Source organism: Perna viridis, chromosome 11 (genome assembly GCF_037379345.1).
Source record: "Perna viridis isolate PV_CMFRI_1.1 ecotype Kerala chromosome 11, ASM3737934v1, whole genome shotgun sequence".
Lineage (NCBI taxonomy): Eukaryota > Metazoa > Mollusca > Bivalvia > Mytilida > Mytilidae > Perna > Perna viridis.
Window position 1 is genome coordinate 22,137,446 of NC_142455.1, and position 26,519 is coordinate 22,163,964.

Genomic DNA, 26,519 nt, shown 5'->3' on the forward strand with positions numbered 1-26,519 from the left:
TACATTGTTTGTAATATAAATTACTACAAACGAAATAATTGATTGCTTTGATATATGCATTTCACAAACATTTATTCATTCAGATTTCTCCCGAAAGACAGGATAAAAAGAAGAAGAAAAATACAAATATTTCTTTGTTTTCTAAACATGATACAAATACAATATCATGACACAATAAAATAAATTAAAGAAAAAAACGCAGTTTTACTGGTCCATTCGTCAATGTATATAAATATTCATTTTTAAACTATGTTAAAGTCGATATATGACCAAAAATTAAACACTTTAGATGAACTGCAATTCAGAGCAATCTATATAAAGGATGGAAAACAGTACTTGTATTGGGTTAACTTCTTATTCTATGGTATATAGGGGAAATGGCATGGGGAATGGGCATTGTGTGCGATGGCATTTTGAATTGAGTGGATGGGGAAATTCGTTTTTGAAGTGTTTATTTACATTAAACATGTAATAATTTTTTTTTAAGTTTCAAAATACAAATTTTAATTTGAGAACGTTAACATTTGTTAAAATGCCATGAGCGGATGGTGATTTCGACAATGAGGAATAGGGACTGCGACAGTTTGGAATGCGTGGATGTAATATGATGTAAATAGGAAGTTGGTACCATTCAAGAGTTGTAAGACAGGACACTCGTCAACTGATACTCAATGGTTTGCATAAGTACCTAAATCCGTATTTTTTTTTAATTAATCTCATATGGTTAGACAAATCAAGGAATATGACTACAATAATCAATTCGTCATCCTTGTTCAGAAATCAGATGAAAAAACATGATCTATGTCAAATTTAGTTCAAATACCACAGTTTTTGGGTCTACTCCTATGTTTCGGGTCTTTTTGGTGATAATTATCAATCCTTTTGAACGGTGTTTTGTACGAAGTTTTTCATCTATTGCATTGAACCTCCTGTAAATGCTGGACGAATATACGATGTGATGATGAATGCCTGCATTCATTTTATCAATCACTATATTTCATTACACAACATAGACATATGGTGTATTTGTTATTCTGAATTTCTAGATTTATTACAATGTCGATAACGTCGCTTTTGATATTTACAAACTTCAGACAAATCAGATAGAAAGTTTACTCAGTTGACATTTCTGAAATTCCAGTGCCTTTGATCTATTAGCAGATGATATAGTAACGGTCTACAGAATGATATAAATGATATTGTCAAAGATATATGACAAATCTAATAACTATACACATTTTCAGGAAGATTGACCAAAATAAACTAAAAAAACATTTACAACCACTTGAGAAAAACAAGACATACTAGACGCACACAAAAACCAAAATACCGATACTAAGTAGGACAAATATAGTTTATACATCCAGATCTCTACTAACCGATACTAAGTAGGACAAATATAGTTTATACATCCAGATCTCTACTAACCGATACTAAGTAGGACAAATATAGTTTATACATCCAGATCTCTACTAACCGATACTAAGTAGGACAAATATAGTATATACATCCAGATCTCTACTAACCGATACTAAGTAGAACGAATATAGTATATACATCCAGATCTCTACTAACCGATACTAAGTAGAACAAATATAGTTTATACATCCAGATCTCTACTAACAAGAACATACAGCTTTTGGTTCTTTACCGTTTAGTCTACTGTTACAACAACTGTGATGAAGATTAAGTAGATTGACCTAGGGTGAGGGACATAACTCTTACAAATCGTTGGAACGTTTGTGCATAGCATCTCACATCAATCTCATCTAAGCATCAAAGTAACTTGGATATATTTCTTTCTTTTTTTTCAAATGAAAGCTTGAAAGGCAATGATGAAATTGAATATGATGTAAACAAATCACCGATTTCAAGAGTTATGTCCCTGACACAGGTCTACCTCCTTAAATTATTTAATTTAACGCTGCATTTTCATAAATAATGGTAAACTCAGACATCATTTCATTGCTGTAAGTAGCATTAACGTATACTTCGTTTAAAATTCCCAAAATGCATCGATGATGGTTACTTAAGTTTTTACAACAAATTATATAAAGTTATTTTTTACCAAAATATTCTGCCAAAAGTTCCAAACTTCATTCTTCCAAACGATTATCTCTAAAAAACAAAATTACAAACTTTAAAGTATCTATGTATCCTTATCTACACTTTTATTGCGTCTTTTGGTTTACTAAATATAGCCTAATATACTATTTATTCAGGGAAGGAACCTTTGCATATATGGGTTTCCTCGTCTGTGGTGAAAATGGCTTATCTAATAAGCTGTCAACAAGTCATTTCATGTTCATTTCACCCGTGATATAATAATAAGTGTCATACATTTCGACTAGAGACAACTGAGATGTCTCATAAGGGCAAAAATCCTACATTGGTGTAAAGTATTAAAAAAGCCTTTTTGTTTACATAATGAAAAGAACTTTTTTTTGGAAATGTTACAAAAATGTCGTTTTTTGTGTAACATAATTTGCTAATACAAGAAATTTGGACGTGTATGTTTATCTTAATTGTATATTACAATTTTTATGGTGTTTCTGCAATTGGCAAACATCAGGTGAACCCGCTACTCACCCTGGTTGGTACGGACTCGGTCGAAATCGCGAACGAGTGTGTGTTTTCATGGGGAAAATATATATGTTCTGTTAAAACTTTATCAAAAAAAATGCAAGGGGTTGTTCAAAATGCTGATAATTAAAAGAAAAAAAACACAACACAAATTATAACCTTGAGGTTTTGCAATTACGAACAAAGAGGTTAACAGGTCCCATTTAATCATTGTCAACCAAGTGCAATTACCAAATTGAAATTCTGATTTACGATGTGTCTCTTGCCTTGTCACAGCGACATTTGTTTAAATTACTTTGATGTATCGTGTAGAGTAACTGCAGAGGAAAGAACGAAATATTGAAACCAAAAGATTGATAGTTCTTCTTCAATGATAAATAGAAAATTTTGTGTCTTTTTCTTTTATTACAATGTTGCGTGCGTAGGTGGTCATCATATGATTGCTCTTTTAATGTTGAGTGATGATTTCAATCTTCCTGTGATTAAGGCCAATATCCCCTATGCAGAAATACGCAAGGGAAATATCACTCAAATAAACGTCGTTTTATAAATTATCTGAAATTCATTCACAGCTTTTTAAGTATACACAGGGAAGTTGTAATTTCTGAAATTGTGTATCTTATTTCTTTGAAGATTTTTCGGGTGCAAATCAAACCCTTCTTTAACTACACGTATCAATATGCGAATCGTTTTTATAGTTAAGTTCTTTTTTCACGCTCCAGCCCTCAATCCAAAAGTTATCAATGCAACGAAAGGATGATGAACTTTGATTGCATGTATTACATATATTACACTGAACGCATAAATAGAAAAATAAAAAGACTAGTAGATTTATTTAGACATTAAATAGTCATGTCGTTTGTTTTAATTAGTATAATTCGTACCATATAGCAGAAGCCATGGAAATACAAGTTCCAATTGAAGAAACAAATGGTTGATATGACAACAACCCCACTGGTCAATGACGACGAGGAAACTCTCTCACTATAGGACAGGCTGCAACAGGCCAAAAAGCAACATTATATAACGGTACATTGTACAGCAAAATAATTATATACTCAAGCAACATAAAGATAAACAAAACAATGCATACAGAGTTAAGGAATTCTTGACTTGGGAGAGACGCAAAAAATGCGTTGGGGTTAAAATTCTTTGGCGTGATCACAGTTAAAATCTTGCCACTGTGGAAAAATATTTTACAATTAAACACACCTAAAATCAGCTTAAAAAGTTTTGAGTCTCTTGTTAAAACAGAAGTAATGATTACAGATTCCAAAAATGAACAAACAAAGGACTACTAGCAATTTACTGACATAAAACTCCACACCAGTTTACTGACATACCAACTCCAGACCTGTTTAAAACTTCAGAAAGTTATGTCCTCCTCTACAAATTTTATAATACAATAGACTTTTAAGGGCGCAGTGGAACAGCAACAAAAGGATTTTAAATCAATCAAAGCATTAGTTTGTAATATCATGAAAGTGTTTTTTTTTGTACTATTATCAGATTACACCATTCAGTCACAAATGTGAGGAGCCCGATGATATGGTCACAAAGAGTAATAAGATCAAATCAAAAGAACCAAGACATGGAAAACAGGCATACACAACATAGAACAGGAAGTAATTAAAATCATACATACAAAGTAACAAAAGCAAATAAGCAACTCGGACTCCAAGAAAAATGGAAGCATGGACAAGAAGCACGGTAGGGTAAGCGTCCTCTGCATTTCTAAAATATTCCCCGAGTTGCTCATAAAAAGTCAAGTCCACAGCAAGTTTACCATATCGGAAACAAAATAAATGTACTATTCATTTGATACTTATACATTTAATTGCGTTCAGAAAATGTAAAAAAAAAAAAAACTTGTTGTATCTTTAATAGTGTCAAAAATGTTTAACAATAATGTAGAAAAATACAGACAATATTTAGCAACAATGTAACAATTATTATACAATTAAAGATCAACAACAACTGCTGAAGGAAAATTAAAGATTTAAACGATCAAAGATTTATATATTATTATAACAATGTACAAAAACATTTAAAAACAACGAAACATCAAACATCAAAATCTTGGATAAAAACATAAAAATTCAATTTATTAACTGTTTAACAAATAGACAAAAAATATAATTTGCAAAATATGAATGAATAGATAGCGTATTTGGTAAGGTTGCAATACAATATCCATTTTTCCATAAAATTAAGTGAGCATCTATTTCCCGCTTTGCAACGCCATTTAGGCAATATCTGGTTAGTTTCATTTTTTAAATGTTCTCAGAATAAAAATCATTCCAAATAAATAGTTATATCCATCACAACCCACGCATTTTTTTTCAGAAAACAATTTCATGTACAGGAAAGCTTCATAACGAATAAATGTGTACACTTAAGTATAAATCATCGTATAATAACGGTAATAAGGCCATGTTTAAATCGCTTTCATCGCCTTGTTTAATGTTACACAACTCTTTAATCAAAATCATATGTAAGCTTAACTTGAGAAACTTATTGCTATTACAATTTTCAAAGCTATTTGCATAGCGGATCAAAGTGTGTAGAATGTAAAATATTATCTACAAGGCACGATTTACACATCACCGTGCCATTGTGTTTACTGTCTTAAATGTACACGTATTTAAGTACTTGTCCATATAAAATTCAGACATTGCCTATGGTACAGGTGATTCATGGTGTAAAAAATATTTTATCGATCTTCCGATGCTATATTTTTAGATAACATTATGCTTATCTGTTATCAAACCTGCACGTTTAAAAAAATCATACACTAATCTCACAATAATATCAACCAAATCAAGAACGATAACTCTCGCAAAGTGCTAATTTCATGTAGTATCTATATCAAATTTATCCAAAAAAACTCCCAAATGAAAAACTGATTATGTGGTCTGTAACTGACTCTGAATAGGAAATAAAAATAAAGTTGGTATTTTTTTGACATGCATGAATCACCTCCTGTCTGATTTTTATAAAGACTGTTACTTAAAGCAAAAATCAGATGTGTTTTTTCTAATCATACATAGATCAACATCTCATTAAAGTTGACATGGTTATATGAATAAACAAACATATTTAGTACATGCAATTTGTACAGTATTCAGTTGTGTATATCTAAGATCTAAAATCTTTCAAAACCATACTTCTCTTTTTGATTATTCCAAGCCATATGATGTAATTATATAGATATAGTTTAAAATCAATCACCTCAATAAATACAATGTCAAATCAATGCTATGTTCCTTGAATATAAATCCAGCATAATATTCAAGCAACAATAAGATGAACAATTTGTATGCACTTTTATCTTGTTAGCGTGGTTGATATTTCAATACGCCGGCATGTTATCGTCTATGCGGTGGATTCTGCCATTGATATATCGTCATCCTTAACGAGATATTTTTCTCCAGTTTGCATGTCCCACTTAAACAAATTGGAGAATCGTTCTCGCAGCTTACTTGGTCGATGCTGAAATAGAGATGCCATCACTGACTTTGCTTATGTACACAAACTTTGCTTTAAATAATACCCAGTGTATGCTTTAAAAATGCATGATGTGGTCTACACTTGATATTCACGCATTACCAATGTACAAATGTGGGATATTATTTTTGGTTGAGTGTTATTGTGAAATCTAATTGTCGTTCAATTTTTAAGATACACCAAAAGGAAAAATATGCCTGTTAAGGATTTCATGCATGAAAAATATAAGAAAAACAGGGTAAGAATTTTTTTTCAATATTTTTTACTTTGGATTAATGAGAAAGAAATCTAAAATTGCTTCTGCCAGAATGCCCTTAAAGTACAAGATTAGAGGCCATATACTAGGGTAATTAGGGAAACTTGAAACACACATGAATTCTATTTCACCTTAGGAAGAAAAATAAATAGCTTATGATTACAGTCCTGCTGTCTGACGTGAGTATTCTACAGTAAAAGATAAAGTAACACTTATGCAAAACACTGTTATCATTTCTTTACACTGCCTGTTGAAAAATACAATTAGCCTGTAAGGACTTCTCTTTCTAAAACTCGGGCATATTGTGTATAAGGTATAGCACATGAGGAAAAAAAACTAAGAAATTTTATTGATTGCATTATCCAAGTATCTATACCTTATCGCCTCCAAAAATAACCATCAAAGTTTTTATGAAGTTTGCCTTTTTAAGATATTTATAGGTTAAATTTAGTTGAAATGCACTATGGAAAATGGGTAAAACATTTTTCCTCACATTTGTAGACAAAAACAAATATCTATGTCAAAGATGCTTCAGGATAAATTTAAGTAGCTTTTCGGTTGTTCGGATGTATTGAATGTATTTGAGACAAAAAAAGACTAAATTGAGAAAAGGATGTGCTACCCACTGCCAGATTCTTACACTGAATGATAATTAAAGTTTCAGTAAAAAAACAAAGAAATTCAAAATTAAGAATGTAATTTGCCTGTTCAAATTACTGTTGCTCGCATGCATATCACTTATAGCCCAATCGGTTTAAAATGTGTTTAAAATAATGACCTTACAAAATCATTGCATTATCTCACCTCTATGAGCCATTGGCCAGATGCTGTCTCTGGATGGGTATAGGCATAATAAGTCCATCCGCCTGCCAATACTATCAGCACTAACAGAATCAAAACTATAGGCACTGCAATGGCTGCAGAGTTTGTTTTATCTGAAGTGAACAATATATTTTGCATTTCAAGTTTAGTAAGCCCCTTTCATTCCAACTAGTAAATCTAGTTAAGTGTATTCAATTAGTTGGTATACCAATAAATACGTGTCATTTATACTGGAATTTAAAGTATATTGTATAAACAGAGCTATTCTATGGGTTTGACTTTTCACTCCGCACAACTGACCTATTTCCACCACCCAACACCCCAACCCACCCCACCGCCCTAGCCCCATTTTTTTACCATACCACATTCTCATCCCCTATCAATATATCTATACACTGTACTACAGACAGAGGGAGAAAAATACGACAGAATGCTATTGAAAATATTTCAATGTTATTGTAAAACGGGACACAGATTATTGAACACATTCAGCTCTATGTTTTGAATTATAAATCTAAATCATTTCATATATTTAGAATAAAATATGCCTATTTTGCTTATGCATTATAAAAGATTCTTTTATCCTATATCATTTATCCTATATCGCATACCCTATATCACACCCCTAGACTTATATCGCATACCCTATGTCGCAACGCTGCACAAAACACAATCGAAGTATAGCGAATATGTATGATATTATGAACATGACATGTCAGAATCTGTATCAACCCTTGACCATTAAATGTACATGTATCACCTCGCAGGCCGGTGGCCCTCAGGTTGATACAAGAGTCTCGTGTTGATCCGGCTTGTGATACAGATAATCATATGTAATATTCAGTATATAATAATGTTAGTTAATCTGTATACTCAAATGTATGACTTTTATTGGAATTTCGCTCTATTGCGTCTGGTATCTCGTACAACCTTAAAGTACTTATTTGAAACTATGCCCTGCGTGATATTTTGTTCTGCGTTGAACATGACATGAATGTTCATGGACAATAAAAAAGCTCTTATGTGATCAATGCATTCATCTACATCACCAACCTTTCCTGGTATCTGATTGGGCCTGTACTACAGGAGAACCCTGCGTCTGCAATGGAAAACCACAATGAACGTATATTTTGCAATAAAATCTATGATATAAAGAACTCATGTTCGAATTTTCAACGCAAGACGAACAGACACGTGGTGTTGTTTTGTGTTTTTTTTTTTTTTTTTTTTGTTTGCTTTTTTTTATTTTCATAAAGCATTCTGATATATTATTTAAATGAATCTTGAAAAGTAATATTCTAGTAAGAAGCACTCTTTAATCCTCTTTTCAGATGGAGATGATTTATAAAAGAATCATTGAACTGTTTACAATAATATGGAAAGTTGCTTATATATACACGCATAAATACTAGATTTTAAAAGCGATTTACCGTAGATGTCGGTTTGGACGTCATCGACTCTGTAGTTGCACTGGTAGTTGGCGTTGTACTTGTTGTTGTAGTAGGTACTGAGGTTGTTGTTGATGCACTTGTTGTTGTAGTAGGTACTGAGGTTGTTGTTGTACTTGTTGTGGTAGGTTCTGAGGTTGTTGTTGTCGTCGTTGTATGTGTCGTTGTTGTTGTCTTCAAAATAGTTGTCGTCGCTTTTGTCGTCGACGTGGTTGCGACTGTTGTAGTTGTCGCAGGATTAGTTGACGTCTCTGTTGTAGTAGGGACTGTCGGAATGGTGGTTGAAGTGGATGCCAGTAGTTTGGTTGATTGTGACGTTGTAGTCGGTATAGGTGTCGTAGTTATTGTTGTCGTCGTCGGTTTAGGTGTCGTAGTTGTTGTTGTCGTGGTTGTGGTCGTCACTTTACAAATTTCTGTTGTGTTTCCTGACTGCATATGTATATTGTACAAAATGAAAGAAGTAAAACAAATGGTACTTTTCAGTTTTTAAATAATGTTGCATCTTTATAAGAGAAAAATGAGTGGCATTCGCAGATTTTCAATTTTTAACAATGGTGTTGACCGAAATACTCTTTTTTATATTCCTAGACGTGACAGAGAAAAAGGTAGTTTAGGATTAAAAATAAGATGTTCACATAGGTGCATTGGTTTGATTCAGAACCTTCAATTGTTTAAGATATGCCCTTACACTAGTTAAACATTCTGTATTACGCCATTCCTGTCTATACCAGTCAATCCCATCAGAACATCTCCATACGCCAGGACACCAGGAACATTCAAAATCTTGTATCGAGGTCACGCATTCATCACAGTTAGTGGCTAAATTACATGCTACGAAGTAAAAGTGAAATGTATCATGTTGACTTTTTACAAGAGCTTGTTCCCGGTAACATGAATTGTTGGCCAGTGTAACACTTACTTGCATGTACAATAGTATAAGGTACTGGCTTGATAACACTATTACGTACATGTTTGAGCACTACGAGCATGAATTAGAGAATAATAGCTCGTATTCAAAAGTTGCTTCCAATAACAATGATCAGAAAGACACATGTGCACAGTTATCACAAATATTCAAAGGAAAATAACTCTAGTGTGTGTTTAGTTTAAAATGCCTAAAATTAGGAAAATGTCAATGAGAATATTTCTTTTAATTCTGTTACATTTGCTGTTTAAGATATGAATATTTTATCAATATACAATATTATTAATCATGCCTAGTAAACTCACACAGAACTTACTTGGTCGTGGATGAAATATAACAACTGTCTCCTCTGTTATTAATTCCAGGCCAATGTTAACAACATGATACTTGTATATCCGTCGGTACCTTATACCTACATGTAAAACCACATAAAAATGCTATATTACCTTTAACGTTGGCTATTGACGGAAATGTAATTATGGGGACTTTTGCATGCAGGGACGAAGGAGCTACAAACCTTCAAAATCTTCTAGGAAAGCTAGCGACGCTAAGCCTACTGATGCCCTTCGTCAATGTTGTCAAGTTTTGCATCAGGAGAGGGGTAGTGTGGTGTCTCTGTGTTTTTTCTTTGTTTTTGTTTTTGTTTTTTATTTTTTTGCTTTTGTTGTTTGTTTGTTTGTTTGTTTGTTTACTGTCTAAGTTTATTTTCCGTGCTTCACTCGCTTCCCTTGAGTTATTTGACTTGATTATGGGCTGTTCAATACCTACCATTCTTGGTATAATCGTAGTAATATGCATCAGATAATCCTAACTTTACCGGATGGTTATCATATGATATGTCTGTCACATCAACTGGCAACTGTAATTAAAATCACGTCATGCTATTTATTTAGATATACATTTATATGGGGAAAAAATGAAAGGAAATCGACATGGTGTATGTATGCGTACATTTATTGAACCGTTTGTGTCATAATTCCTTATTCATAGCCAGTGTTTTGTGTCGTCGGTCAAAACCTCAAGTCAGTAACCATAATATAAGAGTCCAGTGGCGGATCCAATGGGAAGTTCCGGAGTATGGACCCCCTATACCATTTCTTTTGAAAAATTTTGTCCAAAATTAATGATAAAGTGAGCCAACTTATCTTCTTCTCTATAGACTGGCAAATCCCAATTTACAATGTTTGTTTATTTTGAGAAAAGATTTATTTCGTTTTTGACTTTACAGTTTACTTTACTTTACCCTACCGGTACACCTGGTCAATGCTCCCATTTTTAGTGCAGTCCGAGATACTCATTAACTTTTGTTACTTTATATGTATTATTTTAGTTACTTTTTGTTCTTTGTTGTGATTGTCTGTTTCCCACGTCTTGTCTTTGTCCATGCATTACATTCTTTTAATTTCCGCTAGAATCTTGGTTCCCTTGATTACTCTTTGATTTATATCTGACTCGATATGAGTCAAATTGTTTGTGTCATGTCAAGAAAAGAATTGTCTGATTACAAAACAAAATTTAGACAAGAAAAAAATATCTGTTTTGATTAGAATGCTCACCTTCTTATATACAAACACTATTGTACCATTTGAATATAATTTGGTTTGGAATGTAAACTGGCCATCTGGAATTATACAGTTTAAACAACTGAACAAACTAGTGATGCTGTCTGATTTCAATGTTCTATTTACATTTAGTTCAACGTATTTATAATGTTAAATAATCGTACCATCAGAATGAAAAAGAGAAAATGCACTTCAAACATCTTATGAATAGCAATATAGTTATAGTTATATCAGAAACAATTATTGTCTGATTGTCTTACATCTACTTTTCTAACAAATATTTTATAACAGTGGGTTATAAATTATAAACTCTTTAAAAAAAAAACCTTTGACATTTGATCCCTAAACGATAAATACTTTTGTTAAGCCAATGATATATCAATATGAACGTGCACCAACTAAATAACCAGCTCATGATTGGTATATTAAATCTAAAATTTAATGATATCGTCGTTGTTTGGTTGATATTAAAATGTGTCATGTCATGTGACCAAGTGAACCATATTTCCCGAAATGTTTTCATCGTACGTTGCAAGCAATAACAAGGTATATTCGCTATTTCAAATCTTCACACCTCCACCACACTCAGTGCTAAACCCAGCATTTTAATGCAAATGAAAACAGTATACCGAAAATAGCATCGTATATCTGTAATGAGTAGTGCGCATGCCTTGCGATTTATTCACATCCTGTATAGCAGAGGCTATAAGTCAGCGGAGTGATACATATATGTACATGTAGTAAATCAGGTATAGCAGTTATAGGTCTACGGAGAAGATTGCGACAAAGCATTCACAGGCGGATAGAAAAGAGTGCGATTAATGAAATCATTCTTTAATTGTGTTTAGTTTTTGGTATTAGTGTGTTTTGACCCAAAAAATATTTGAAAGAATTATCTTCAATAAAAATCATATGAATAAGTTAGTATTGTACAAAATTTAATGCATTGTGAAAAAAATGCTAAAAATAATATTTTCTAATTTTTGGGCGGTAAAAAAATACATGCATTACATGTGTAAGTTCATTAAACAAGTTTGTAGATTGACCCATTCATTAAGACACGTACAATACTTTCTCATATTGTTCACTAATCTGTACCTATTATAATTATGTAAGGTTGCTATGAATACATGTAGTCTGATACGGAGACGAGTCCCCAGAAAAAGAATAAACTTACGATGGCCTTGATCATTCAAATTGACATTTCTCCATTCAAATACGATACGGTCTTCTGTAATAGAGAGAGTTTTCACATGATAGAACACGCAAACACGCGCCAAGTGTACGTATAAAGATGCATGTACCTGCCATAGAAACTGTGTGCACATTTTATACTACAATGATGAAATGAGTCGACAATTTGCATGTTATAAAATATTGTAAGTTCAAAAAGGAGATTTTGTATGTAATAGCGCTTAGTTATAATTTAGTCGGTAACGTATAATGCGGAATATTTACATTGTAACTAAGATAAATCTTCAATCTAGTATGTCTTACAGAATATTATAAATTCGCTTTGATTATAAACATGTATCACGGTATCGCGACTACTTGTCAATGAAGAAGCTATATAGGTTTCATGAATGTGCAAATATGCATACATTAAAAATGTGTACTCTTAGTACCAAATTATACGGTGTTCTAAATGTCTAATCCCTGTTGTATCACAAAACCTTTCAATTGCTAAATGCACATTAGCTTAGTTGACCTATAGCAAAAGCAAAGGTTATCACAGTGGTATGTTAGCTGAGAAATAAACATAAACACGTCTTATAATGTAAGGAGAATGGATATAAACTTTCACATCAAAATTTATAGCAACAATATAAAGAGCGCTTACGGTATGATTTGTACAACAGTTGAGAATCTTCAGTCTTAGTGTCGAAGTTTGCCATCAATGGTGCCACATACTGGGAAAACGTCAGAAACTTGTGTACATATGGACTCATGTACAGAAAACCTAAATGATAAAGATTCAAATTAGTGTTACTTTCGAATACGTTTTCGGCTAGCTATGTTGGGCTTCGTCTCCGCCTCGGTTCGATTTGGCTGCATCGAACCATGTACAGTACAATACCGATAAGGAAAATATTACACTAGTCTATGATAATGTCACGCAAATAACATAATAAAGGACCTTTTTCAACTTCATAGTTACTGAGACATTATAGCTGTTAAAATATTCAAATGAAGTATAGAACAAATACTTTTTAATGTGATAAAATTGAGGCAATGTCTCGTTAAAATATTCAAATGAAGTATAGAACAAATACTTTTTAATGTGATAACATTGAGGCAATGTCGGAATATGAATTTATTTTGACTTACCTCCAGTTGTAGCTTGTAACTTTGTGATATTGTGTCCATAGAAAGGAAATGTAAACGGTAGGTTAATGCTCTGTAAAACAGGAACAATATCATTAATGACTGTCTCTCATAGAACTTTCATTATTGACAAATGCAAAAAAAAACATCGCAAATTTCGATATAGTTCAGACGAAAAATGAACCCATTACTTCAATAGAAGGTCAATGAACATGCATCTCGTAAAAAAGGTAGTCTGTTTTTCAAGTGGCATTTCAAATGATTAAATTGAATTAAAATACATGCATATTTAAAGGACTCAAAACGATTATTCAACCAATATAAAGTCACACGCACTAACAAAATGCTTGGCTCTATATATACAGGAATATAAATATAAAAGCCCATTTTGCTCGTCAAAGTCAAGTCCATTGTTGAAAGTGTTTTTTTTTTTTTTGTACATATTGACATACCGCAGATTCCAGATACGCATTGTCAGAGAGTTCCTTGTGTTTGGTATGGTTATACAGTTCTTCCCAATATGACCCGGTGCTGTCATGGAGGACAGTTCCATTGTAGTATATATGGTTGTCAAATTGCTGGAACAAAACCAAATAGGTTTTCAATAATTTGATTATGAACACTGAAACTCTTCTCCATTCAAACTTCACTTACCTTTAGCAAAAAGCATACGTTCTGCACTTCAAAATGTTGGTGCTTTTAATTCAATTTTTTGTAGTAGTCATTTCTATGTTTTTTTTCTCTTAGCTTGGTTGTCTGTTTGTGTGTTTTTATCAAAATGGTATGTACTTTAAGTTCACTGTTTGTTTCGATGTCTTCTGACACTTACTCTAGTTATTGTAGTACCATTTTTAATCAATACATATATCATATTCAAATTATTCTTTATCCTGTGTTAAGAAAAAGGAGAATTGCATAGACTGGGAAAAATCAAGACTATATATGAAATTTACAATGCAACTGCGTGCTATTAATTCTTACTTTTATGAAAGTATGCGTTATCCTTGTTTTAAGTACTACTACTCTTTAAACCTTGATACAGGAAGGTGGTATGGTTGTTTTAGGCACCACTTGTTTTCTTGCCTTGATTAATTTAGTTGTTGCCATTGTTTTTGGTATTATTAGTCTCCAAACCTTGATATAAGTAGGTGGTATCGTTGTTTTAGGCACCACTAGTTTTCTTACCTTGAATCAATTTTACTTTTATTTTGACATAGGTGTGTGTTCTTACATATGTAGGCATTACGTGTCTTAGGTATCACAAGTCTTCTGAGCTTGATATAAGTAGGCCGTACATTGAAACTCTTACTTTGATATAGTTAGGCGAATCCGTTGTGGGTCTTACCTTGATAAAAGTAAGCGGTTCCGTTGTATAATTCTTTTGTTGATATTGGTAGGCGGTATCGATGTAACCGTTACCTTGATATAGAAAGGCGATTTTGTTTTAACTCTTACCTTGATATACAAAGAATGTAGGCAGGCGGTTCCGTTGTAACTCTTAACTTCATATAGGTAGGCGGTTCCGTTGTAACTCTTTCCGTGATAAAGGTGCGCGGTTCTGTTGTAACTCTTACCCTGCTGTAGGTAGGCGGTTCCGTTGTTACAGTAACTCTTATCTTTATGTAGATAGACGTTTCCGTTGTTACTCTTACGTTGATATAGGTAGGCGGTTCTGTTTTAACTCTTACCCAGATACCGGTAGGTGGTTCCGTATTAACAGTAACTCTTACTGTGATATAGATAGGCGGTTCCGTTATAACCCTTTCCTTGATAAAGGAAGGCGGTTCCGTTGTAAATCTAACCCTGATATAGATAGGCGGTTTCGTTGTTACAGTAACTCCTACCTTGATAAAGGCAGGCGGTTTCGTTGTGACTTGTACCCAGATACTATTTAGCGATTCCATTGTAACGCTTACCTTGATAAAGGTATGCTGTTCTGTTGTTACTCTTACCCTGCCATACATATGTAGGAAGGCGAGGTTTCGTTATTCCAATAACTCTTACCTTGATATAGATAGGTGGTTCCGTTGTAACTCTTTCCTTGATAAAGGTAGACGGTTTCGTTGTGACGTTGTGACTCTTACCCTAATATAGATTAGCGGTTCCATTGTAACTCTTTCCTTGATACAGGTAGGCGGTTTCGCTGTAACTATTACATTGATATACGTAGGCTAACTTTTAGCTCGATATAGGTAAGCTGGTCTGTTGCTAGTCTTACCTTGACTTTTTTATTAGCAACTCAGCGGGTGTTTCTAGAAAAGCAGAGGACGCTCACCCTACCGGTCCATGCTCCCAGTTTTTAGTGGAGTCCGAGTTGCTCATTCGCTTTTGTAACTTTGTATGTATGATTTTAATCCTTGTTTTTCCATGGCGGGTCTTTGTCCCTTTTGATTACCGCTATAACCTTGGTTCCCTTGATTACTCTTGATATAGGTAGGCAGCTTCGTTGTAACTTAGGTAGACGGTTTGTTGTAACTCTTACCTTGATATAGGTGGGCGGTTCCGTTGTATTTGGTAATGTTTGCTCGGATAACGACTCCGTAAGTGTTGCAAGACTTGATGAGCTAGTTGTAGCTGTTGCTTTGTTTACTGTGGACGTCGTTGATGATTTTGTAGTTGTTGTTGTCGTGGGTGGTTTCTGGGTTGTTGTAGATACCGTCGACTGATTTTGTGATGTCGCTATAGTAGTTTGAATAGTTGACGAGGAAGGTGTAGGTATTTTTGTACCGGGAGTTGTTTTAGTTCTTGGTGAATCAGCTCTCCCTTGTGTTGTGGTAGTTGTAATTTTGTGTGTATATTTCTCAGTCGATACAATTGTTGAAGTTTTCGCATTTTGTGAAGTCGGTTTCTTGGTGGTAGAACTAACGATTGGAGAACTTGTGGACTGACGTTTTGTACTTGGCGTATCAGTTGATGACGTCGTATTCCATTCTAAAGGATCACTCTGACGCCGGTGCCGAGAATGAGTATCTAACAATAACACATATTCATTCGGTTGTTGTAGATTTGCCGAATACTCAGTGTGAACACCTATTGGTGGAAACATAGTTACGTAAGTATGTTAATGAATTATTGAGTATTGACATGTATATGTAATATTAAGAGAAGACCAAGAACAAAAGTACAGTATTTAAGTACAAGACAGATTTCAGATAATTTTGTTTTCGAGTAGTCAGAACCACCTGTATTTTCTGTCATTGTAGTACATTTGAAACGCGTTATATTGCTCCATGCATTTTTACTACAGATGTACGAAGCCCCTTTTTTAAATTATCTCAACGACAGAGGAAGATATGGAAATTCCCAACATTCTGGAAATCGATAGTCTTTAAGTAGGCCTAAAATATCATCCCAGTCCCAAGATGGACTAATGGACCCTGGTCCCAGTCACCCACCTCGAAGTTGGTACAGGAATGACCGGGGATTTTTTAGAACTTTTGGAGTTGTTTTAATCTGATTGATAATTACTTCTTTTAGGTTTTCCGTATGAGAGTGAAATCTTATTGATTTTTGTGATATTTTTTTTCGTTTAAGTTTTTTTTATTCATACTTCTGAAATAGGGATTTAAATAAATGCGCGGGTAAAGATAATACCAAACCTCAATTTTCGAATCTGTATTTGATTAGAATAATGAAAAAACAATAGATTGTTAGTTAAACCGTGTTCACTATTGGTAAACAATTTGAATACACTGTGCATTTTACTTCTCCATGTAAAGACGTCGTTGAATGAAAAACTTTTCATTGAAAAAAAAACTCATTACCATTAAAATGGTAACTAATAATTGTTTATCAAACTCTAAGTAAAAGTGAGTTAAGAACACAATCAAGCGTGAATCATTCTTGAAGCTCCAAATATCCACTAAATATCTTTGAATCATAAAATGAATTAATTTACAAGTTACCTCTTTATGTATGTGTATCAAATTTTATTGTGTGCATCAAAACAAGTCCTCGCTGTGGTCTGATCTAGTTTGATTCTTGTCGTACATTGTGTAAAAAAAATCGGAAAATTACGAAACTAACGGAAAGATTTTTGCGATTTCTTAACTACCACACAAGTGACTAATACATCTCACACGGACAATATAAAGCAATAATACAATTTACATGCACATTGTACATTCATCTATGAATATCAATTTGAATTCCTCATTTGGCAAATTAAGTATACTATCCGAAAGCAAGGAAGGATTGATTAAAAGAAAATACTAAAAATAATTCTGAACAATTTGGATATTTGATTCTAAATCGGACTTTGTTAATACACTTAATTGGTATTACGACGAGTAACAAAAACAAGGGAAATTAAATCTTATAGTCGTTAGTAGAACCACAAGGCGGAGTCGAATCCCCTATTTTGTTGGAGAATTTTGTTAATTCCGTGCAAATTTTGTCAAAAAATGAGCAAATAGCCGGGACCCCCTTTTTTTAAATTTCTTGACCCGATCCTGCCATTGATAGCACTTTTGAAGACAAAAAATATAACAATATTTAGAAAAATCTACTGACTTTAATTCCTATTTAACGTTTTCATTATATGAATAACACACCGCTCATGAACTTTTAAATATTAACTACAACGAGTATAAGCATGATGTAGTTTCGTCTGTTTTCCCCGTCTATTTTTAGTTGTGGATAAACATCTACACTTATATATCAATTCAGTAACTATTTTACCCATTTCAATATCTTTTACAATATTTTGGTCAATAGTTCGATCGTATTTCGTATCAAATAAACCCGTTACGATCATCCCGCATTCTTCTTTACGGTCATCCCGTTCGTCAGTCAGTCTCATGTTCTGTTACGGTCATTCCGCAATCTTCTTTACGGTCATCCCGTTCGTCAGTCAGTCATGTTCTGTTACGGTCATCCCACATTCTTCGTTACGGTCATCCCGTCGATATTTTTACCTTGTAATTTCTCATTAATCATACATTTTACCCATATGCTCCCGCTTCAAATTTCAAGTATTTATGAATGACTGACTATTTGTCATATATATTTTGTTGAATAACTTGTATAGACAACTTTATCAAAGATAAATAGTCTTCCCGGATTTTCCTCCTCCATCTTGGGATGACCGTAACGGCCGTTACGGTCATCCGCCTTACCCCAGTGATAGTTCACGCGTACTGCGTTTTATATTTGTAGCAACTATTGAATTTCTTATTTGATTTATGAAAATGGAGCAGCTCTAGAGTAGAAAGTTAGAATTTCATCACAACCATTTAAGGGAGGCAATACAACATGTATAATTTAATTTACAAATATAAAACTTCAAAGCAGTATATAAACAATGATTCACAAGTCAATAACCATAAAACCCTAGGGCCTCAGTATCAACCAGACTGTGTTAAAAAAAACTTTCCATTAAAAACATGTAAATACTGAAATTGAATTTTAAATCGCCAATAAATTGGAAAAGACTGTTTATGCAATGAATTCGTAATCTAAACAAAGAACAGTTTCTCACTTTATTGATAAATCACTTCCTTGAACGTACGATTTAAATGTACATAATGTACATATTATCATTATCTTTCGAATTGTTTAAGAATATGAATTATATGTATGTGTTACATGTAAGCAGTAATCTAAAACGATGTTTCAAACATTAAAAGCGACATTTTCTAAATTAGCAATGCAAACGATGGTAATATCATCGCCAAGAAGATACCTATTATTCAAACACGATATGCATCAAAATAAATCAGGCACGGGATGCAACCATCTTTGAATAAATTTTGGCTGTAACACAGTGATAATTGTCTAACCTAAACCTGTCTGATTTAGAAATGTTTATTGATTGTTCGGTTTAGACAGGTTTCACAGTACAATAAAGGGATTTTTCTTCCGGAAACGGTACGTAAAATACACATAGAACACACGAAACATTCAATTTGTATGTCTTCATCATAAGTTTGTTGACTGTCTTCTACATGTAATTCAACAATATACAAGTACATGCAAATGAAATATAACTTTCAATTATTTCAATACAAAATACGTTTCCGAAAACAATTCAATTGATTTAAGAATTATTTACGTAAGCGTACATATAATGGTTCAAAGTACTCACTTTCTGTATTTACACAACAAAATAAAATCCAGCAAAATAGCACAAGTTGGTACATATCAGAACGCCATCTCTCTTTAGTTGCTCGCATGGGGCCCTCACGTCAAGTGGTCTATCTGGACATTAAACATTAAGACTGGAAATTGGAGTAAGTAGTAAAATGTCTCGTGATTGAAAAATAGTTTAAAATACATATAAAACTCCGTATGTTTAAATTGAAACTGTTTCAATAACAAAAGATATAAATGGTAGCCGTTGGACCGAGACGATTCAACTCGTACACTCGGGGTTAAAGACATCGACCCGTGTTTATATTGTCACTTACCAATCAATAGAACATGAGAAAAGAGAAATGTGGAATGTAAACACGACATGTCATTGTTTAAATGGTACAGATGACGGTTATATCATGTCGGATTATTTTCATTATTAGCCTTTTTTCTGATATAAATTGTGTCGGTTTTGGTTTCAATATTTCAATGTATATGTGTTTCGTACAAATATGATTAACAATGTTTATTTTGGGATATAGTAAGTTAAAATCGTGGTCGGACATCAATATTTTTTAACATTAGAAACCAAACGACATGATCGAAAACGATTGTCAATGCTTTAAAAAAAATACGACCATCATTGAGTTTCTAAAATTGTTTTTTGGTTTAGTTATCATCATTCATATGAAATACATTGAATTGATGAACTGCAGGACAACTAATCACGAAAGAGTTAGTCGTTCATGACCTGTACTTACAAGTACATGAAAATCATTGGATATACACGTACCTGTAAGGGATCCAACCATTCCTATAACAGAATAGTGTATCACTGATACTTCTTTTGCTGAATATAGCTGAAATATTGCTGCTCGGGCGTTAAACCCCAACAATCAATCAATCAATCATTGCTTCACTAGACCATAACCAATTATAGATGACAGAGGAAGTTTGAAATCAAAATTTTATGCAAAATATGACGATATTGACTTTCCAATTATTGTAAATTGTTTCTGCCCAAGTGGTAATACATCAATGTCTCCAGCCTATGGAGTATACACTTTGGAGTAGATTCATATGAATGTGCAACTGGTCGAACAGACTTTGCCTATCCTTTACTTTATTATTATTTTTTTTTTGCGTGGTCTTGTTTTCGTATTTTCTGTTTTGTACATGTTTATGTTATTGTATTTTATTATGTTGTCTACATGTACATGTACATATACATTAAGTATGAAAATCTTCTCTGTTTCCAGTTTTCTTGTATTGGTTATTTTGTGCTTCGGTAGTTTTATCGATATTTTGTTATTCAAATGTGGAGCAAAAGTTTACCGTCAAATACATTGTATAATTCTGAAACTATAAAATTCCGATAACTCAAAGTTTACAGACCTTACCTGCATTTTTCTACTTAGGCATGCCAACACATCAGCCCTCATCCCCAAAAAGAGCAGTTGTTTCGCATATTTTTAAGTTCAATTTTCACTTTGTTTACCAAGTAAACATATATACATTTATTGTAAAAGAACGTGATGTCATCTTAACGGATTCTTGCTCGCTTATTAAAATTGCATCAAATCGATTGCCATAATGTTTCATGTTATAAAATCAATATATTGATACAGTACCACATGTCTTGGGATGTTTTAATGGAAATCTAAGTATACATAGTTGAACAAACTGGTAATGTAAAAACGTAATCTCTAGTCTCCAAGAGTAAGGAATACAATGTGGGATACTTTGGTCTACTTTATAATGATCATTCTATATGATACATGTATGGTTTGATACTAATTATTTGCAGTAGAAACTGACAAAAAGTCGCCATAATACATGCCTAGCTGCGACTGTCTGGCTTTTCTTTACAGGGAGGGGCGTCGTTGACGGGGACATACCATTTTGCAGTCGAACGTTTGTGAAAGTGAGCCCATGATCTGTTCGCTGATGATTTCTTAAAGCTGCATTAGCTGCCAAATTTGTTCAGTTCTGATTCTACTGAATTTAGCTGATTCAATGAAATAAGTATGTAGTAATGCAATTGAAGAAATTTGTGTCGATAATACCTACAGAATATTGTAAAAACAACGTTATTTTAATTAAAGAAGATCGATAGTTCTGATCTAATTATTTTTCGCCATTACTTCCGAAGATTCCCGACAGGACATTCACATGGGTTAAAAATACTTTAAAATTGGTAAAGAAATAACAACAACGGATACACAGGTATGCACGTGTCTTGTTTACATTTCATTTCATCTATTTCTTGATTAATTTTCATATAAATAATGACAATTACTGACCATATTTGTGCCACATTATATCACAAAATGTAGATTTCAAAAGAATCCTTGCGTTATTCGAACTTTTTTCTTTTACGGCCTGAGCCCGTACGTCGATCTTTCTTGCCATTCATTAACCAATTCCGCTTTGCAATCAGATTTGTTTTAAGGATATGTCCCTTACTCATGTAGCACATGCGCGGATTAAGGTCAGCAGAAGTCATATGCATACGAATTTATCTAGGTCGATTTTTGTTCATCCTCCCAAGTCAGGGTTTTGAGTCCACCCTCGCTCCCTCAAACCCCTGACATCACTCATTCATATTTAGCGGGTATCGTCCAGACAATTCCGATTGGTTGCTTCTCTGGGTGCGAAGCATCAATGAAAATCGAAAAAATGACTGTGTGGAACGGTAACCAATAATACTAGATAATGGACGATCTGATATAGTAAATGGGTTCAGGTTAAATTTAAGTAACTCACTAGATGGCACTGAACGATACCCGCTAAATATGAATGAGTGATGTCAGGGGTTTGAGGGAGCGAGGGTGGACTCAAAACCCTGACTTTGGAGGATGTTTTTTTGTCTTGCAAGACAATGAATATTTTGACACCTATTTCATGTATTTAATGCATTTTATTTGTAATATCAAATGAAATTATACAGGAAAAGTACAATTTAGTAGAAATAATTCAAAGTTAAAGCATTTTTCAACAGAAACGAAATTTACGAAAATGACAGCTAATGCAGCTTTAAGTTTTATTGTTCGCCTTGATCTACACTTGAACTGCAGTATACGGTAAAAAACGGAATTAGTATCTGTATGTGTACATACAGTGTTCCAATCTTTTGCGGTAGCGATGAGAGTTCATTCGCAGTTTCCCTTTTACACCTCTGCCACCCTCATTACTAAACCCCACCTCTTTATGCAAATTAGTACAGTGCAACAGATATAGCTTCCGCAGGCGCTCATTGCCTTTTTAATATATTTTTTCTACATCCTGTTTAGAAGAGCGTATCACTCAAATTCAGTTAAAGTGCGCCGAGGCCAACTTTCGTTGTTACAAGCTTTTTTCAAAGACAAAAAGCTATTTCCAGATATGGTTTTGGGTTCGAATTAATATCAGGGTTATGCCAGATTATAAAAACATAGTTTACGGGGCATTGATCAGGTTCACTGAACAAAAACGATAAATAAGACTCAATCGACAAAAACCCTATATCAGAAATTACGGTTAAAAAAATACATATATAAAAATACATAGAAAAATATAAAATACTCCAAATGTAGAACGCCCAAGATTTCTAGGGAGAAAAATGGCTAGAACACATAATTTTAACAGTTATCTTTACATCGAAAACGATTTTAAATTTAATTTTCCACAAAATACTGATGTCCCAAAAAACACAGTGAATTACGTTACAATTTTCCTGAAGCTGTAATGCAATTGCAACTGACAGATACGGTAAGTCTATGTGAGACAAAAAATACCATAGAATTATAAACAAGGTGAAAATAAATGATTCACACGTGAAGGATAATGTTTTTATTGAAAAAAAATATATGATTTTTTATCTATTTTTTACCAAATGTGCATTTAATTGTGAATTACGTTACGGTGTCTTTTGCATATGTTAATGGTGGAAGCAAGCTTTCCACATTCTTAATTATACATCGCTGATGTCAGTCATAAATGACCCTTGAACAGGTTTTTCAGGTGCTATATATTTTTTAACATTCTTGGTAAAGTACAAATCCATGAATTACGTTTGCAGTGAATTACGTTACAGTAATTTCTTTCAAACGGAAAAAAACACTGTTCTCGGATCAAATTAACTGTAAATCATTATCAGTGAAATCGCCTATCATACGGGCACGTTTAGAAAGTTTACAACATTGTAACGTATTTCACAGGCTCATAAACTGTGTATTTTGATAACAGAAAATGGTTTTACATGACAACTTGTTGTGAGAAACATTAAATTAATGCTTAACAAAGATAGGAATAACTTTCGAAAAGCAAAATCCATTTAAAAACGATTTATTCATTGCAAGAATTGTAGTAATCACAAATAAGATATGTATACTTCTCCATGAACTGATATAGATAAATTTGGGTTCTTATTAATACCCAATAATACCCCAAAACATTATAGAATAATCGTAATCATTATAGAAAACATATTTTCTATTGTGACGTGATATTTTTAATGGAAATTTAAATATATATATATATATATAATAAAAGATTTGAACTACAGTACTGTGGTGAGTTCCGACAGACGGATTGTCAATACGACAGACGGGTTAAATGCATCCAGCACGAATTCGCTTGACCGAACATTGTAACCTGACCATGACATCAAAGCATATTGCAGCGCGTGGCCAGCGTTGAACTTATTTATTTAAATTGCAAACATTTTCTTGAATACTTCGATTTATTGATAAATCACCGTGATCTAAGTCAACATACATCAAAGAAAACAAATCGATTATCTTGCATAATTAGCATTGCGTAACTGGTCTCATTGATGATTAAATTACGGGTTATAGGTCAGCAGAGGTGATAGTTTCTCTATTCCAAACCTAATAAATTTCTTAAACAACCTTTTAATTTACACGTGGTTTAATATATATATTTGTATTTGTTATCTTGATTTCTTACATGAATTACTTCTTGTTGTTTTAGGAGTGAAGGCGATCGATGGATGGAATATTTTGAAAGGAGGGAGTTCTAGGCTAATGTTTGCCCAAATTTTGCACGAAATTGACGCAATCCTCCAACAAAAGGGGCGGGGTCAACACCTGAAGGACTACTTCTACTACACTGATGTGTAGATACTAGAATTGAACTTTTATTAGCTATCATTTTAATGGTAAATAAAGCTTTACTGCTCCAAGTGTTCATTATTATTTTCGTCATGACGTTCATACAGGTTTTTACAAACAGAAATAGTACCGGATTTCGTTGGTTATAGGTAATATGTACTAAACACCCCTACACCCCACTAACAAGGTGTCGAGTTATTTTTAGTGAAGTGCCAATTAAATATATTTTCAAACTTTGTGGAGATCTGTTGTTATGTAACGTATCGAGACATTGCATTTTTTTGTCAATTTTACACATGAAGCTGACAAATTTTCCGAGCCTGAATCGCTCACCTGGTTAATTTTTTTGCCTTCCAAGGGCAATAACTCTAACAAGACGTTGTCTAACAATTTTGACTCCATGAAGACTTTGATAGGACTTATCATGAGGATCATTTCACCAATCGAAAGTTTCATTCTATCTACATTTGTATTATAGTTTTCAAGATATTGACTGAAAACTGGAAAAGACGTAATTTTTTTGCCTTTCAAGGACAAGAACTCTTATATGGAGTCGTCTGACAACTTTGATCCCTGGAGACTTTGGTAGGTCTTATAATAAGAATCATTTCAGCAAATAAAAGTTTCATTCTATCCATCATAGTTTTCAAGATATAGGCTGAAAACTGTAAAAAAAAAAATAATAAAACAACAGGCTCCCAGGAGCCTGAATCGCTCACCTGGTTGAATTTTGCCTTTCAATAAATTTAACAAGAAGTTGTCCAATAATTTTGACTCGATAAGTCTTTGTTAGGACTTATCATATTAAGATCTTTTCAAAAATTGAAAGTTTCTTTTAATCTATCATAGTTTTCAAGATATTGACTGATAACTGTTAAAAAAAATCATTTTTCCCCTTTCAAGAACAATAACTCTTACAAGGAGCCATCTAACAACTTTTATCCCTGATGTAGTCCTAATAATATGGATCATTTCAGGTATTGAAAGAATTTGGCTAAACCTAACAGTTTTGGAGATATATGCGAAACATTATTGTCTGACCCCTATGTTCTATTTTTAGTAACGCCTGCCATGTTTTTGACGGATAAAAAATCCCCACAGTTCTATGCAGTATACCCCAAGAAACATTTATACCAAGTTTGGTTTCAATTGGTCAGGTAGTGTCAGAGGAGAAGATTTTTGAAAGAAATAACATTAAATATAGCAAAAATCATTGAAAAAGGGTAATATCTCCAACATGACTTAACGGATTAAAACCAAAATTTGACCAGAGATAGATCTCATCATGCTGAACACTTTTACCCCAATCACAATTTAGCTAAACATAACGGTTTAGAAGATATATGTGAAAAACTACTGTCTGATCCCTATGTTCTATTTTTAGTAAAGACGGACGTTTTTTAACCGATCAAAAATCCAAGCTATCATTTTGTTGAGGATACCCTACAAAATAAAAATACAAACTTTCATTGAATTCTGTACAGTAGTTTCTGACAAAAGATTTTTAAAAATAATAACATCAAAAACAGCAAAAAAACGCCCAAAAAGGGCAATAACTCCAACATGGGTCAACAGATTTTCACCAAAATTTGACAACAGATAGATCTCATCATGCTGAATACTTTTAGCCCGTGTCAGAATTTGGCTAAACCTAATGGTTTTGGAGATATATGCAAAAGTCTATTATCTGACCCCTATGTCCTATTTTAGTAACGGCGGCCATGTTTCCAAACCGAACAAAAATCCAAACGGTCATTTTGTTAAAGATACGCTAAAAAACAAAAATACCAACTTTCATTGAATTCTGTAGAGTAGTTTCTGAGAAGAAGATTTTTGAAAGTAATAACATCAAAAACAGCAAATAACGTCCAAAAAGGGCAATAACTCCAACATGGGTCAACAGAT

General features: G+C 33.2%; 1 protein-coding gene and 1 long non-coding RNA gene across 2 annotated transcripts; one reads left to right on the forward strand and one right to left on the reverse strand.

Moving 5' to 3' along the window:
• Positions 1-3,397: 3,397 nt before the first annotated feature.
• LOC148603357 (uncharacterized) lies at positions 3,398-19,763 on the reverse strand. The gene is made up of 14 exons (XM_088553313.1): positions 19,514-19,763; positions 15,911-16,458; positions 13,881-14,006; positions 13,432-13,501; positions 12,944-13,063; positions 12,281-12,334; positions 11,098-11,162; positions 10,310-10,400; positions 9,858-9,953; positions 9,305-9,447; positions 8,599-9,045; positions 8,222-8,267; positions 7,151-7,281; positions 3,398-6,075 (listed from the first exon to the last, which is right to left on the reverse strand). The coding sequence occupies exons 1-14, from the start codon at positions 19,599-19,601 to the stop codon at positions 5,959-5,961; spliced, it is 2,142 nt and encodes a 713-aa protein (XP_088409439.1). The 5' UTR covers positions 19,602-19,763; the 3' UTR covers positions 3,398-5,958.
• LOC148603358 (uncharacterized) lies at positions 18,737-24,606 on the forward strand. Its single transcript, XR_015916776.1, has 3 exons — positions 18,737-19,296; positions 21,372-21,525; positions 24,475-24,606. It is a non-coding gene; the product is annotated as an uncharacterized LOC148603358 (long non-coding RNA).
• The last annotated feature ends 1,913 nt before the right edge of the window (positions 24,607-26,519 follow it).